This window comes from Centroberyx affinis, unplaced genomic scaffold (genome assembly GCF_046629955.1).
Source record: "Centroberyx affinis isolate AG114_WGS23_722 - 3 ecotype Tasmania unplaced genomic scaffold, CSIRO-AGI_Caff_v1 ptg002071l_1, whole genome shotgun sequence".
Lineage (NCBI taxonomy): Eukaryota > Metazoa > Chordata > Actinopteri > Beryciformes > Berycidae > Centroberyx > Centroberyx affinis.
The window spans coordinates 72243-89016 of NW_027280401.1; the positions used below are offsets into that span (position 1 = coordinate 72243).

The 16774-nt window shown below is 40.6% G+C and overlaps 2 protein-coding genes across 3 annotated transcripts in view; both read left to right on the forward strand.

The window, feature by feature from the left end:
* hsd17b12a (hydroxysteroid (17-beta) dehydrogenase 12a) overlaps positions 1-2984 on the forward strand; it is a 28951-nt gene extending 25967 nt beyond the window's left edge. For both annotated transcript variants that reach the window (XM_071531379.1, XM_071531378.1), the window contains 2 exons: positions 294-443; positions 1320-2984. In XM_071531379.1, the coding sequence (XP_071387480.1) occupies positions 294-443; positions 1320-1460 (291 nt within the window). In that variant the 3' untranslated portion in view covers positions 1461-2984. The remainder of the gene's footprint in view (positions 1-293; positions 444-1319) is intronic.
* Positions 2985-3366: 382 nt separating this feature from the next.
* alkbh3 (alkB homolog 3, alpha-ketoglutarate dependent dioxygenase) lies at positions 3367-15969 on the forward strand. Its single transcript, XM_071531380.1, has 10 exons — positions 3367-3450; positions 4133-4213; positions 4617-4717; positions 4838-4872; positions 5552-5599; positions 6803-6906; positions 8863-8951; positions 9409-9618; positions 10658-10756; positions 15124-15969. The coding sequence occupies exons 2-10, from the start codon at positions 4138-4140 to the stop codon at positions 15247-15249; spliced, it is 888 nt and encodes a 295-aa protein (XP_071387481.1). The 5' UTR covers positions 3367-3450; positions 4133-4137; the 3' UTR covers positions 15250-15969.
* The last annotated feature ends 805 nt before the right edge of the window (positions 15970-16774 follow it).

The following is a 16774-nucleotide window of genomic DNA, read 5'->3' on the forward strand; positions in this document are numbered from 1 at the left end:
CAGCCATCACAGACCAGGAGAAAAATACATTTTAAAGAGATTTCAAGCATTTGAAGTTGAGTTTCATCTTGCCAGGCCGTAAAGGGAGACACATTATTTGCTAGATACTTAAATGAAGTGCTCCAAAGGGATTTAAATACTTTGTATGTAGCTTTTATTTTATGGTTGTTACTTCATGGCCATGCTGTAAAGCTGGAACTCAGTTGATTACAAACCTAAACTTACCCATCTCACTCGAGACTTTATGCTTACCGCTAACCTGAGGCTCGCATTTATCCCCCCTCTTCCTGCAGAGTGTGCTGCCCTTCTTCGTGGCCACCAAGATGACCCGCATCAGGAAGCCCACCCTGGACAAGCCCACCCCGGAGCGCTATGTGGCGGCTGAGCTGGCCACCGTGGGTCTGCAGAGCCAGACCAATGGCTACTTCCCCCATGCTGTCATGGTAAGGACTGGAAACCCATTCAAATATTGAAAAGTTGAGAACACACACTAGACTACCAACATAACATAACAAAAGAGGCTGAAACTTGTTGTTCCTGGAACAAGACGCTAAACCTCCAAACTGCTTCAGTGGAGCTGCTCAGTGGCCAACAGTAAATGACTAGTTGTACTGGGCAGTTGTTAATGTGTGTGTAATTGTATGAATATGAAGCAGAGCGGTGCAGGAAAAAGACATCAGTTTTGGGTTAATTTATTAGTTACCAATCAGTTACCTTAAACTAACTAGTTACATTACAAGTTGCTATTTATTAAAACTAACTTGTACTTTTACATACTTTACATACACAGTACCTTTTTACATTCCCTACTTCATAAACATGCTGCAGTGATATGGCTCGTGCTGCCAAATGTGCTGTCGATCAATTTATTGCTCTGGGTGTTTTTTTGGGGTTTTTTTGGGTTTTTTTTATATCACACAGACTTGGATTATGTTGTTTTTTTCAGTTAGCAGTATGTTGCCTGCATAAGATCCTGCAGGGTTTTACCTTTTTTGTTCTACTTTTTTAAAACTCTGTGCTAAAATGAAGCAATATGAAAGAAAAATAAAATTAACAGTCTAATTTTAACTACAACAGATTAGAAGAATTGAAAACTGATGTTGCTAGTTACCACAAAAAAAGGAATCCCAGCACTTACTGTTAAACAGAAACCTGTTACACCTAACTCCGAAGACCACGCCTGGCCCTTCTCTGGATAAATAAATGTTAAAGAATAAATAAAAATAGACACCTAATCAGGAGAAATTAGACACCCCCTATACCCAAGTTTCAGACTTTTATATTGATACTAACCCTTGCATCTGTTTCTTGTTTCCCAGGGTTGGGTGACCACCAAACTGGTGCCCAGCAGCCTCGTCATCTTCCTGGGTGCCAGGATGAACCGTCTGCAGCGCACCGGGTACCTGCACAGGAGGAAGCTCAGGGAGCAGAAAAACGGAGCAAGCCTGAAGAGCGAATAGGAAGAACGGCTACCGATTCTGGGCGGGGTCGCTCTGCTCCGGCCCAGTGTAGCGATCAATGAAGAGAGAGAGTTTGTATCTGTGTGATTGATCCTCCAGGGTGACCTGGGACTTCACCTCTGTGCCTTTAGTGAGTGTGCGTGTGTGAGGGAACATTTATGACTTCCTATTTAAAATAGTGACCTCCATTCTGATGACATTTGTCTGTGGTGAAATACTGTTTCCACACATTGCTAGAACCAAAATGGCTGTCAAAGAAGGCAGGAGCTGAAATGATAATAAAATGCTGCTCTCTGCAAAGGAATTTAATGTTTTTCCATGTCACTGATACAGATGGTGGAAATCTTAAAAATATGCAACCAAAAAAAGGGTGATTTATGTTAACCCTGCTGTTGTAAGCAGTGGAAAAATGGTGGTGGACTTATCTTTTTTTTTGTTTTTTGTTTTTTTTATATATAATTATTTATTTTATATTTGTATTTACACTCAAGCCAAACTTGGATCTTGAAAAGATGAGCATACAACCTAGTGCTGTTTACAAATGAATGGACCATGTAAAGATGGCGGTTTCTCCCTTTCTCTCACGTCAGTTTGCTTGCTTCACTGAGCCGTAATCACGCATTGGCTCTTTTTTTTTTTTTGTTCTTTATATATTGTGTGATCTTATATTTACTACAATACAGTGTGGTGGGATATGGTTGCACTGATGTATCTCTTGTTCTAAACCAAAGTTTTACACACTCATCATTCATTCTCAGCTGAAATACAAGTGCCTTTCCGCTGTACCATCATTCATGCCGGTATTGGTCAAATTTAATGAGAGGGGGATCATTAAATGGCATATAAGAATTTAATTTAACTGGTGCTGCGGCCAGGTAAACTATATGCTTGCTCCATTTTGTCGCCGTCAGGTGAAAACGTTTCAGGAGCTAAGAAAAATAGCCTTGATTTTTAACTTGACCATGCATTTCTGAGTTTATCCAGTGTGTTTTTGAAAGGGTTTCATTTGCATCGAGGGTCACAGAATTTCCTAATTTCATCGAGGAGCATGTAATCTTTCACTGGAAGTTAAAACATGCTAATCAACAAAATTTGTTGAGTTGCGTGGTTTGCACATGACAACACTTTTTTTTTTTTTTACCATCACTTTTACCCTCTACTTTGCCTAGGGGTTTATATACACATAATGACAAATAATGTGTGCTGCAAAAACAGTCGACCTACCCCACCATACACACAGTTTGTGCACAACTGTTTTGATTGCTGTGTCTCGTCCATCTATGCCAAATACCCCTGTATGACTTAGTCTGGCCAGTGCCTAAAAGAATAATTTTGCCGGGTAAGACATCACCTAAGGGGCCTTGTGAAGGGTTTTCATGTGTCAAACATCTTTTTATATGCTTGGAATTTATATCAGATTTTCTACATGTGCAATGCAATGTTCTCCATTTGTTTTGCTGCTGGTAACGTAAAATGGCAATATATTTCTACTGTTTGTTAATTAAAGTTGTTTATGTAATATAATACTTTGCCTTGTGTGTATTCTTTCAGATGGTTATTAAAGCCAAAGAAAATGGCAACTTGGAATTGAAATATGAAATCTATACATTCAAAACTATCTGCTCAATAGCAGGGCAAACCCCATGGAGGTCTGTATCATTTTGTAAAGACGTGGTTTAATAATATGGAGTTTACTCAAGATTAGAGTTTCTACTCAAGATTTGAAGGCAAATAATGTTAAATGTAATGACAAATTATATCTAGGTGCTCTCTCGCATTCACACACACACACACACACACACACACACACACACACACACAAAAACACGGGGAGAGAGTAGGAACCATATGTTAACATCTCAGTTCCGGGTAGGGTTTATTTTTTTGTAACACTCCATGCAGCTATGGCTGTCAAACCATAGTCGTTCAAACTTATGTGACGCTGTTTGATTTCTGCTGGCTATTCTGCAGTGTTTTATCGACCAGCTAGGTAAGTAATACAGTTTGGAGATAGTGTTCAACATTAGTCAACTACATAATGAAACTTTAACGTAATTGGAAATGTACAGATTATTCATTGAAGTAACTTTAGCATTAGCTAGTCACGTTACTTGAATGAACTAGCTTTGCTTCAAGCAGGCTAACTAGCTAGCTACCTAAAACACCTCGGCTTATACCTTGAGAAATTAATTGACTAACTCATTATATATTTTATTTAAGGTTCTGTTAACCTAAAGCTAGCTTCTGGAGCGTTATGTCAGCTGTAGTCAGGCAAAGCAGATCAAATCTAGACCCCATTACTGTAAACCTAATATAACAACACACACTGCTGTTATCTAAGCGTAATGTAATTTTAATCAAAGCTGACAGCAGATAATGAATGGTGAAATAAACCTAGACAAAAAAGTCCACAACTGCTGGTTTCCCAGCGAGTGTAGAAATTAAAATGAACTAAATGCCAGCTGTTGGCTGTGACTGGCACATTTGTGAACAGTCATATTTGAAAACTCAAATAAAATATTTAAAGTGCCTGTTATCAGCTGCTGTGTCCAGGACAGAGGAAAGAGTCCCATATTGCCTCTGGAAGCTCTTGGTCTTCAAACAAGCTAGTCTGCGTTTATCTTTGTAGGAAAGCAGTATAGTATAGGCAAGTGATCTGTCTTTCTAACTAGATGTGATGTCGGATAAGCGTCAGCGTGCCAGAGTCCAGGGCTCCTGGGCCAAACAGCTGCCAAAACAACCAAGACCAACAGGTAGGTTAGGTTACACTATAGTACACTGTAGCGTTTGATAGAATATAACCTGCTCTACCCATCCTATAATTAGAGCAGGTTATTTTGTTTATTTATAGTCCCATACACTGCAGTAAATGTTTTTGTTTACATTTTTTGACATACACACAGTCACAGACACATGTTTGCTGTTCTTTGCTTTTTGCTACTATTTTAAATCCCTGGTTCCCTTCCCTGATATCTACAGAGAACCAGGATAACATAGACCATAGTGATTTTAGTGATAAGCAATGCTCCCAATATTATCACCTTCTTCTTATCCTATGCTCAGTACTAGAGGTTGAACCATCGACCCTCCATTGTCTAGTAGAGTCCCACTAACCTGTCTGATCTGCAGAAAACAACTCTGTTTTTTTTTCCACAGGCGCAATCCCAAACAACCCACAACCCAAAAGTGCCAACTCAGCCCCTGTGTCTTGGGGATTTGGGCCACAGCGAGCATTTGAGTTTCAACAGCCCACCAAGGTAGAGAGTAAACATGAAAAAAGCCATAGCATTCTTTGGAAATTGGTCTTCTATAGTATGTATGTATGGTTTTTAAGGAAGTGCTAATCCTTCCTCCCTTCTCTCATTTCTTCACCGCAGTCGATAAGAGACGTCCCACCAGAGAAGGTGATAGAGTAAGTGACATGCTAAGATATTTTGTTTTTTGAGTCACAAAATATCTCTGTAGTCTCCATTACTGCATTATAGCAATTTCCACATAGGCTAGATTTCAAACATTTTACCTACCCTCCACAATATGTGATGATGAAAATAGAATCTGCACAACTGCAAATCAGCTCCCAGTGATTTATTGGCCGACTGATGTTTCGACCCCCTGCCCTTCCTCAGATGTTTCCTAAACCGAAATCAGACTGTTTATTTTGGTAAGATTATGAAAATGATCATGACTTGTGAAAGATGCGTATCTTTTTCAAATGGATTTAGGCCTACACTGTAAACATTTACAGGTTGTGCAAAACAGCACAGCCTTGCAATGAAAGCCAGGAAAACATGATCTTGCAAACAAGCCTTGCAGTCGGAGGATGGCATTGGTTTTAGTGGGATGCTGACTAATTTAATCTTGGGGATTTTACCATTCCTTGAATGATATTGAGTTATCACCTGACTGAGTATCTCAACACACAACATAGAATATCTTGTAAATACCAGATTGATTTCTTCAGGGTTCAATTTCATATGAAGTCTACCTACTATTTGTGTTGATCTTTACTTGAATCATTTGAAGTTTTGGCCCGTCACTTGGCTGTGTACTGTTTACAGGTTGACTAACAAGCATCATTTTGCTCTGGACAGGCAGGCAGGTGAATATGAGATCAGCCATGGACCATCAGGAGTCTCCAGGTAAGTACGGTCTAAGGGGGAGGAAATTTTACACAGATGGAAGTAAAGATGAAAGAAAATGAAACCAAAGGGAAAGGGATAGTGTGAACAGTGATTGGTCAGAAACAAACCAGTGTGTTCAGAGCAGATGACAAGTCTATGGTGAGTGATGGTGCTGGAGGACCCGCTCCACTAGATGGCAGTCATTCCTCTAGTATTTTTTAGCTCCTAGTGAACGTTATGCCTTGTGTCTCACTAACATACCAGGACACATGAGGCTGAGCTATGATGTTATTATCTGTAGGATTATGAGGCACAGTACATATGGCAAGTTGGCCTTGATCTAGAGAGGACAACCAAGAATATATTTGCATTTACATTTTAGGAATTTAGCTGATGTTCTTATCTACAGCGACTTAGGAGTGCAACACTAGAAGACGCTTAAATCCTTAGGTAACCAAAATTACAAGCAACCAACAGGAAGGAGTCCAAGGGTCAGTGGCAAAGTGCCCTGACAATATTCTTGAGACCCAGGAATGATCATGTAAGAGAGATCTGCTATAGGAATAGAAATAAAATAAGAGACAAAGAGAGATGTAGAATATTGATAGTTCAATTCCCAGCAGAGAGGGTGTATTCCAGCTGTGAGCTGGTGACTGGAAGCTGTCTGGAATTACATCTGTGGTGGCCGCCATCAGTGCCAAAGTGCCCTTGAGCAAGGCACCAAACATCTAATTTCTCCAAAAGTAGTCTTTATAGTAATTAAAACGAGTAGACCTTTTTATACTTCTCTACATCAGATATTTTAGATGGATAACATATTAATGTTCATCTTACTCACCTTAGATTTGTGCCATTTAAACAGGGTGGGACACTAACACCCGCCACCAATCAAAGGCTGGTAAATTTTAATTTCGGCTGGTAAATTTGCCAATTTAACCAGACACTTTGGTGGATAAACAGTGACTCTCTTTTCTGTTCTACAAAGCAATTTGGCTGTTGGAATATTGAAAGTGGGTGTTGAATTTTGAATTTTGGAATCCACCAGCTACTTTGGCCAGTGGATGAGAAAGTTAGTTTTCTGTCAGTCACACAAGTCAGTCCTCAGTTAGTCTAGAGTATCCTTGTCAAGAATACTAAACATGGGAGATACTGTATATATATATATATATATATATATATATATATATGTGTGTGTGTGTGTTTTTTTTTCCATCCGTCCAGACTGCGGCTGCTTCCTGGTTTTCTTCCCCCAGAGGAGGCTGACTGGATGTTCAGTAAGCTGCTAGCAGAGCTTCCCTGGTCCCAGAAGACCAACTACAGACAAGGTGGGTACCAGGGGCTTAAAAACTACAGATGGGGGGTACCAGGGTTTCCCCTTTTCATAGCTGTGGCAGTGGGGGGGGGTCATTTTGTTTTTGGGGTCATGTCCGTTATCATTTTAGTGTTAAGCTACTTTTCTTTTCCTCAAGTTTGATTTCATGTTTTTCCACATGTGAGAATGAAAAACAGTGACGCACATAACACAAATCAAGATGACAAACAAAAACACAACAGAATTGGGAAATGGAAACTAAAAGGCAACCAGAACTCAATAAGGACGATAATGATAGGATAAAAACAAAATGGAAACAACATGAATGACTATGAATCACACACACACTGAGGTGAAACTATCACCAGTCTCCCTCTCACACGTGGGTACGTTGTGCAAAGAGCTGATTTACGAAACAGTTGGCGTTTTCCTTTTAAAGGAAAGAATAACTTTTCATTACACATCGTATCCAGACAGGCTATATACAGTGAGTCTGTTGGGACGCGGCCAGGCGTTGCATCAGGAGTCAGCCTCTCTCTCAGCTGGCTCTCGTCCATCTGTGTGTTATTCTGCGATAACTCAGCGGCAGATAAACAGCACGATGAAGACAAGTGACTAAAATGATTTCTAAACATGGAGCAAAGAGGGAGGTTGGGTAAGCCCCGATGCATCGCTCCTCAGACTGTCAACAAAGGACATTGGGGTTGAGGAAGAGGAGTGGAATGGGTGTTTACTCCCCTCCTCCTAAAACCACCACCAATCACCTTTCCTACTTTCTTGTCTGTCATCCACCCTGCCTTCTTTCATAACCCTCTTCAACGCATTGACTCACTTTTTCCGACCAGAGCACGCGGCTCTAAATCAGACTCTGTGATTGGTTTTGTTGATCTTTTTCCCTCTGATAGCATCTTTTTATGGATGAGTAAGGCTTTTCTTAGTTGAAAAATGAACACACGCAGTAACAACTATTAGCCCCGGAGGCCCTGAATTGCTCAGGGCCATAAAAAGTAATGGCCATTGGAGCAGTGGCTGTGTTTTGGTTTCGCTGTTTCCTAGTACCAATGGCTTGGCCAAAACACATTGATGGCAAAGCTTTGGTTCTTGGAAGAGGCCTTGTTGTGCCCAGAGAAAGAGACACGGAGCGAGAAAGAGAAAGAAAGGCAGAGAGAGAGATGGGATTTAGATGTTTACCTTTCTCTCTGCTTGGAAGCGATCTAGTGACCAAGCAGGTGATCAATGTGTTGACACTGGCCAGGAATACATGGGGAACAGAAATGTGTCAAGTTTCTGCCTTAATTGTCACGCAGAAAACAAAGGTAGACCAGGTTCAAGGGACGTCTAGCCGGGCTGTGAATGCAGACTGGATCCATTCTCTTTGTTGGGTCCAAATTGCCATGACCCAATTACTGAGATAGAGCTTAGAGCCTGTTGATTAGTGTGTTTGTGTGTGTGTTTGGGTGTGTGCATCTGGTGGGTTGAGAGCACCAGAATGCGAATCAACATTCATTGCTGTGGGTTTAAATAAATCATTAAAGATGTGATGTGTAGCATTCATAAATCAATACATTATTAACTTTAAGACATTAGTGTAATTACTGTAAACAAACAAAACCATCGCTGAGAAGACTTGCAGCCTCTACACTGCATTTTACATTGTATGCCGGCGGGTCGTGGGAAATCTGATGGAATGCTTTATGGCACAAAGGGTTATTACTTTATGGCACAAAACAGTTAGAGGGTGCTGTTCTTCCACTGCAAATGAAGCAACTAACATCCTCTGTGTGACAGCAAGCACAGGGGTTTATGGGAAATGTGGTTTTAATTTGGAGAAATACCAGCACCATTACCAATCATCTCCACCATGGTTTCATTTGTTTACAGTTATTATATATTTGACAATGATATTTTGGTGTTTAGGAATGCTACATGCAGCATCTTTTTAAAGTGAATGTGTGTGTTTGCTGTCCAGGCGAGGCGTATGAGGAGCCCAGGCTGACCTGCTGGTATGGAGAGTTGCCGTATACGTACGCTCACTCCACCATGGATGCCAACACACAGGTCAGATAAACACATTATACCACCAAGACCCAAAGGAAGAAACAAACACTTTACTCACTCAGTATCTTTCCCACATTCTTTTTCATTCTCTTCACTTTCATAATTTTGTTGTCTCTTCCTCACTTGCTGTGTTTTACCGCATCATAAAGTCTCCGTTCTCAGAGACTGTTGATCGGATTTTGATGAAACCTAGGGAAATGATGTATCACACCACTATGCCCCAGAATTTTTTAAATGACACTGATTGGCCCACAATTACAGGTCAAAAGAGGTGACACGTTGACACCCAGATTGCATTATTCATGGGGGACAACATGTTTAGTGCTGCCTCGTCTTTCTTCTGTTGTCTCTTGTTTGCTTCTCACTCTGTTTCTCTTTATTTTGCTGTCTCTCCCATTTTTTTGTTATCTGCTGAATTCTCATTTTTCTTTCTTTTTGTCTATTTTCCCCAAAACAGTGGCATCCATTGCTGTTGACCCTTCGTGAGGCGGTGGAGCAGGCGAGCGGACACAGCTTCAACTCCCTGCTGTGCAACCACTACCGGGACGGCCACGACAGCATCGGCTGGCACAGTGACGACGAGGCCTCTCTGGGTGCCAAGCCCACTATCGCCTCGCTCAGTCTGGGCGACACCAGGATCTTCAGCCTCCGCAAGCAGCCTCCGCCGGTGAGGATCAGTCTGTGGGATGACGGTAGAGCTTGAAAACTTTAGCCTGGTTTGGTGTAGCCTGACCTAAACCCAATCAAATTATGGCACAAACTTGAGCAGAGCCAAAGTTGTGATAGCTGTCTGTGAGCCCACATCTACCTGAAAATTTGGAGACCCAACATTGCTAATCATCATTTTTTTAAAATGATGTAATTATGTAAAAATACAACTGTCTTATTGGCCTAAATCATTCTGTCTCATCAGGCTAAATTATTCATTTGATTTGGGCTGCAACAGAGGAGATCATCTGAGTAATTAGAGATTTTTTTCACCATGTTGTTGTTCTCAATTAAATTTGAGATTTTAGGATTGACAGTTTCAGAACCCTCAATAGCTATGCTTTTGCCAGCTTTTTGTTTCTTTCATTTTGCTTGTTAAATTGGTCTTAAATCCAATTCCAAGTAGCATTAAAATGGTCCCAAAAAGTCTTAGATTTGGCTTTCTGAAACCTGCTCAATCTTTCCAATCTTTCCTGTCTCTATTGAGTTAGTTAGTTGCTTAGTTACTTAGTTAGACTTGGCTCTTAGGCAAGGTGGTTATCTCCTGCTTTGACTGCATACTGCCTAATAAAGCAGAACTGCTGTTAAAATCTTAATAAAAAGGAAAAAGGGCGTGACTAGTGGAGAGGAGGTGGGGTGGTGGATAACAGAGGTACAGAATGTGAAAGAGTGAAGCGAGGGTGAGTTGGCTGGGAATGAGACGCACTAAGATAAGGACAGATGGAAGGCTTAAGTTAGGCATTGTGTTTAAACTGACATGAGTGTTTAGAGCGCTACAGCTGATAGTCATCTGTTATTTCAAGGGTTGAAGTATACACTTCTTAGGTGGTAGGGTTCATTAGTCGTGATGTAGATGAGTTGTGTTGGCAGTTAGTAGTGATATGTGGGCAACAGCATGTACCTTGAGCTCAGTTTGTGTTTTTTTTATTCCCCACTGTGTGTGTGTTCTTGTGAGTTTTATCATGTATACCTGTTTTATGTGTGTGTGTGTGTGTCAGGAGGAGAACGGTGACTACACCTATGTGGAGAGGATTCGGGTTCCTCTCAGTCATGGAACTCTACTGCTGATGGACGGAGCCACGCAGGATGATTGGCAGGTAGGCTCCACCAATCAAACACAAGGACCCACCCAGGCCACACCATTAGATGGTGACTTGAACTTTACTTCTGAAGTTCAACACCGACATTCAGCATTTTATCCGCCAGTTTGTCAGCTTTGTCTTGGTGTGGAAACCCAAAGTGGGGCGGGGCCTATAGGAGAAAACTAAAAGACAGTGACCTCGGCACAAACGGTAATCCCATCTACCCTTGGACACTTAAATAGTCATGTGTTGAGAAACTCTTCCACCTCAGCCAGGTGAGGTCAGGTGAGGACGGAGTGGATGTAGCATGACAAACAGCTCTACAGTGTTTGTGTGTGTGTGTGTGTGTGTGTGTGTGTGTGTGTTAGTACTTCCGACTGAATACACGTGAGAGGATAGACCTGTGTTCAAGGAGCTCGGTTTCCACAGGCAGTCTGGATGGATGAAGTGGCCTAGAGAGAAGAGCAGAGCTTCAGCATAATGAGAGCAATTTGTTTTACACTCAGGGACGGGCGACGGGTTTATATCGGTGCATGAGAGAGGATGGGAAAGTCTTTGTGTGTGTGTGTGTGTGTGTGTGTGTGTGTGTGAGAGAGTCGGCGAGTGTGTAGCCAGTTTCTATTCAAAAGAATGGGGTCGCGCTCGATGACAAGGATATATTTATTATATTGCAGTGAATTCAGTTTCATGACAACAAAACATTTTCAGCCTTTGTCAGGGTCTGTGGATAAAAGATCCACCTCTGTCTTGTGTCAAATATGTTTATATCAAGCCATATCAATACACATATAAAACAAATATACAAATTCATATACATCCTGAATAGATACCAAATATTGATAGAATATATACAGTGTTTCTTCTGTAATTTTATGCAGCTGTGGTGCTTGAGGGAATAATTCTAGTTGGTTTTTTTTCCATATCCATGTCGCTGTTTGGGTCTAAGTTATGTTTCAAGTTGAGTTTGCAGTCTTAAAAGTGTCTTTTAATCATACTAAAATCATTACTTCTAAAACATTTGGACTACACTTATTTTAGTTTTGGATGGTTGTAAGACTAAATTACAATGCTAATTTTAATTTCACATTTTCTCTAGCAGTGGTGGTCATTTACTTGCTGTGGTGGCGCAACACCGCTAAAGGAATACAGAGGAAATGCTGATATACAACCGGTTTAACTTTCTTTGTCCTCACAAGTAAAGCACGATTACTAGAAAGTGACTTGTTAGGGCATTGTAGCCAAGAGAAAGAGCTCATTTTAGAGTTGGAGGTTAGGATTAGTAAGTCAGTGAGATAAACTTAATAAAACTTTGTGTTGAAAAGGACGCCACCACCTACCTCCTGTAGAGCCGATTTTTCTCTCCATTTCTCTTGTTGCCTCGGTTTTCTCACCCCAAGTCAATTGGCAGCTGAAAAAGGGTAATATTAGAAATCATGGTACCAGAATAGAAAATGGAGTATGTGGTCACTCTTTGCAAGGTTGAGACAGAGAGTCACTTTCTCTTGAAGTGTGAAAAGCTCCAAATCATCATTGAGAGCCATATTTCCATTCAAAATGGACATTACATTTTGTACAATGCTTTAGCAATATTGTTTCTGTTTAACAATCCAATCGTGCTGAAAAAGTAATTGAAAATTGAAAAGGACTGAGAGAAAGATGGAAAGGCAGAGAGACAGACAGAGAGAGAGAGAGAGACAAAAAGAGAGAGAGAGCTACAGAGACAGATGGTGAGAGAGGGATGAGCTAAACAAAAAGGGAGAAGGTCAGCAGCGTTTTATGGCAAAGCCTCCCTGAGTGTCTCAAGAAAAGTTTCATCTCTCCTTTAAAGAACTTGCCAGAAAAAAGAAGATCACTCCGGCCATAATTCTCCCTCTGCCGCTCTAATCCAAGCCGGTCTAGCAAAGCCCCTAACTCCGTCAGAGAAGTTTGGAAATAAATAAAATATTTAGCTAAACCTGTCAATCCTGCTACAGAACTTCATTTATCTGAAGGGGGGATTCAGGGTTTTTTTTGTTTTTGCCAGTTCTGGACTCGTTCCTTTTACGCTGTTGTGGATAAACAAACCTCTCACCTCCTTTTGAGATGGAGGTAACAAGAGGCTGTAGACATGCATGGAGTGTGTGTGTGTGTGTGTGTGTGTGTGTGTGTGTGTGCGTGTGTGTGTGTGTGTGTAGACACATTCTAGACACAATAACTCAACAATACATGATAGAAACTTCATCCTTTGCTGCACAAATTTGCATATTAATGAGGAGAAACTGATTTTCTTGCCACCCATCTGTGATATGAAGACAAGTATGTTGACACAGAAATATTTGCTAATTAATGCATTAATTCGCTTAATTAATGACCTCATTAGCATAACTGGTCATGTTTAATATATCATGGTGATTATGGCGGGACATTAGGCAGCTCAAGTGCTTCTTGTTGGTGTTTGTTTTAACTCCTTGGAGTATGTTTACTGCATCAAGGCAATTAAGCGTCAGGTAAGTTCTTTTACATACTTTTTTGTGATTTTTCTAAACTTTCCGGCACTCATCGTATTATACTAAGTGACAAACCGATCGCATAAAGCTTGGAGAACTTGTTATCAGAATGTCACCGGTTCGAATCGTCGGGTGTGAAAATCAGGAACGGGAAAGTGAGTGAGTAATGCTCTCCCCCACGCTCAGCAAATACCAGTGAACTGCCTGTGAGCAAGGGATGCTGAAAACTAAACTTTCCAGCCTAAAACAAACCATAACAAGTGTGTGCGTGTGTGTGCGTGTGTGCGTGTGTGTGCATGTGTGTGCGTGTGTGTGTGTGTGTTGCACAGAAGGAAAGAGAGAGAGAGATAGATCATCATCCCCGTCCCCTGTTCAGAGGTCAAGACAGTGTTGAATGTTGAACTAGTTGGAAAAAACCCTGGCCAGGCTGCCACGTGAACTGTGTGTGTGTGTGTGTGTGTGTGTGTGTGTGTGTGTGTGTGTGTGTGTGTGTGTGTGTGTGTGTGTGTGTGTGTGTGTGTGTGTGTGTGTGCGTGTGTTCATGTTCGTACGTGTGTGCTCATTCGGAAAATATTTAGTACTGTTTATGCAAAGAGGGACATTTACCCCGTGTGAAAGCAGTGTTTGTTGTTGGAGCCGCATGTTTCGACATCATCTTGTTGACCTGTGTATCGAGTGCAGAGGTCAGCCGCAAAACAAACACACCCTTAAAAAAAAACTCCTGGCAACATCGATCTCCTTCCCTTGTGATTTCATATTTGTTTGTTTTCTTATCTTAGTTGCGTGTCTGTCAGTGTCAAAGCTTCTTATTTTCCATATCTGCTTATTGGAACATACCGACAGCAGCGAGGGTATCGGTCCTTTTTTTCATATATAAATTCAAGTATACTTTTCTGTATATAAATCTGGGACTGTCATGTGAAATTGGTCCTCTTTGCTGTGTATAGATTCAAATACACTTTGCTGTAGGGCTGAGCAATGTGGTTGAAATATCACAATAACCATTGTCATGTATGACGATATGGCTTACATATGAAAAATCATGTTAAATAATCAAATTGATGTTTATCGCATTGAACTGCATGGTAATGTTACGGGTGATGTCAAACAAAACTGAAAATTTCAAATAATATTCCTTAAAATGTTTTATACCTCATTTTTGTCAGTTTTTAAATAAAGTTTTCTTATCATTAGTTTAGACAACAGAATTGTGTATCATGATAAATTAGTAAATGTATTAGGGCTGCAACTAACGATTATTTTCATTGTCGATTAATCTGTCGATTATTTTCTCGATTAATCGATTAGTTGTTTGGTCTATAAAATGTCAGAAAATGGTGAAAAATGTGGGTCAGTGTTTCCCAAAGCCCAAGATGACGTCCTCAAATGTCTTGTTTTGTCCACAACCCAAAGATATTCAGTTTACTGTCATAGAGGAGTAAAGAAACCAGAAAATATTCACATTTAAGAAGCTGGAATCAGAGAATTTTGACTTATTTTTCTTAAAAAATTACTCAAACCGATTAATCGATGATCAAAATAGTTGGTGATTAATTTAATAGTTGACAACTAATCGATTAATCGATTAATCGTTGCAGCTCTAAAATGTATATTAATATGTGAATACAATATAAAATTGTCAGGATCAATAACTGACGGCCTGTACTTTTGCCTCATACTCATCTTTTGATAAGAAATGCAAATCTGATGAGTGCAGAACAAAAAAAGAGAAATCTATTTCACACTACTGTATCGCTGCACTTCTCTCGTCAGCCTCATGTTTGCAGCAGGGAAGCCTCATGGTTAGAGATGCCAACCTGGATAAGAGCGTCACCTGAATATCTAAACTGTAAATGTAAAATGTCTCTTATATCCATTTTCTCTTGTGTCCAACAGCACCAGGTGGCTAAAGAGTACCACGACCGCGGCCCTCGCATCAACCTGACCTTCAGGACCATCCACCCGGAGCCCGAGGGCCGCAGGCCGGGCACCAAGCTGCGCTTCACAACCAAGCAACCGTGAACTCTCCTCAGGTCAGCTGCTGAGGCTGAAGGGACTGAAGGGATGTAAAACTTTATGAATGATGAGATACCAGATACTGCTAGATCTGATGGATGACTACAGTGTGAAGAAGACTTTATTTAAAGGATAAGTTTGGCAATTTTGGACCTATATATAATTTCTCTCTTACATACAGGTATGTGAAAGACAAATTATATATAGGCCCAAAATTCACACTTAAATCGAACTTGTTTACTGAGGAAGGGATGTTGGATGAACCTCAGTGTTCGTCCTCAGTGTTCCTCCTCAGTGTTCCTCCTCAGTGTTCCTCCTCAGTGCCCTCGCAAACAATTTTTCAAATGAGTCTTGCAAGCAAATAGTTTGAATACAAGGCAAAGTAGGAGTAACAGCTGATTCCCCCCAACTTAAACATAGACTTAGACATAGATGTACAATCCACCTGCTGTATACCAGAGCCTCATTGTCCAGGATTGTAACTCAGAGGTAGACGGGTTCTCAGATAGATGGGTTTCAGAGGAGTTTAGAAGAAGAAGAAGGTGATGATGTCACTGGAGGCCCCTGCCTGTTTGTACAACTCTTTACATGAAGCTGTTACAATCTAGTTATTTATTTATTTATTTATTTAGAGCAGACAATTGTATATTATCGTTTTATACAATAATCTGCCTTAAATTCAGCCACATTGATAAAATCTTTCATAAAAAATTCAGTTGACTTAAGTCCCAGGGTTCAATTTGAATGCAAGTACTTAAATGTACATAAAGTGTGTGTGTGTGTGTGTGTGTGTGGAGATGGGGTGGGTGGAGCGGGGGGGGCGGGGGGGGGGGGTCAATGAGAAAGCAAGGCACATAAAGTAAAAGACTTGTGGAACTGGGAAGCAGGGTGTTACTGAAAACCAGTATGCACGTTCAGTCAGGTTTTTAAAAAGTTATCCTTTTTTTGGCCTTGGTAATTTGTATTTTTTGTAATTATTCTGAGTGAGTTAAAAGTTAAGACTTTTGCCAAACTTTAATTTTGACCTAAAATTACATTTTGTTTTATTTAGCGATTTGGCTTTTAGGCAGGAGGTTGGCCTAGTGGTTAAACAGTCAGTTTGTGTCCATGTGTTCTGTGTCCTTCAGAAAGACACTGAACTCTACCTGATTACTCACTGTAAGTCACTCTGGATGAGAGTGTCGGTTAAATGCCCTAAAATATAAATGCTTTACAGCCCTGTTTATCTCAGGGAGCTTTTTTTGAGGAGAACATGGCTGCTATAAAAAGTGAAGGAACAAGTAAGTGGCCAATTAGGCCCATTACAGCTCCATCAGGACTGGAATTAGTTAATTATCCTGCTGAATAAAATTTGGCTGACCTATCCCTTAAAGGGACAGTTCAGGTTTTTAAGACGTCTGATTTATCATGAACCGGCAGTCCTTTTAGTCCGTCTAAAATGAACTTGGCCCAGTGTTTAGGGTTTTGAGATATTAGATGCATAAGCTGTTGTTATCAAAACAAGGCGAGTCAATTGGGTTAAAATTCTTCT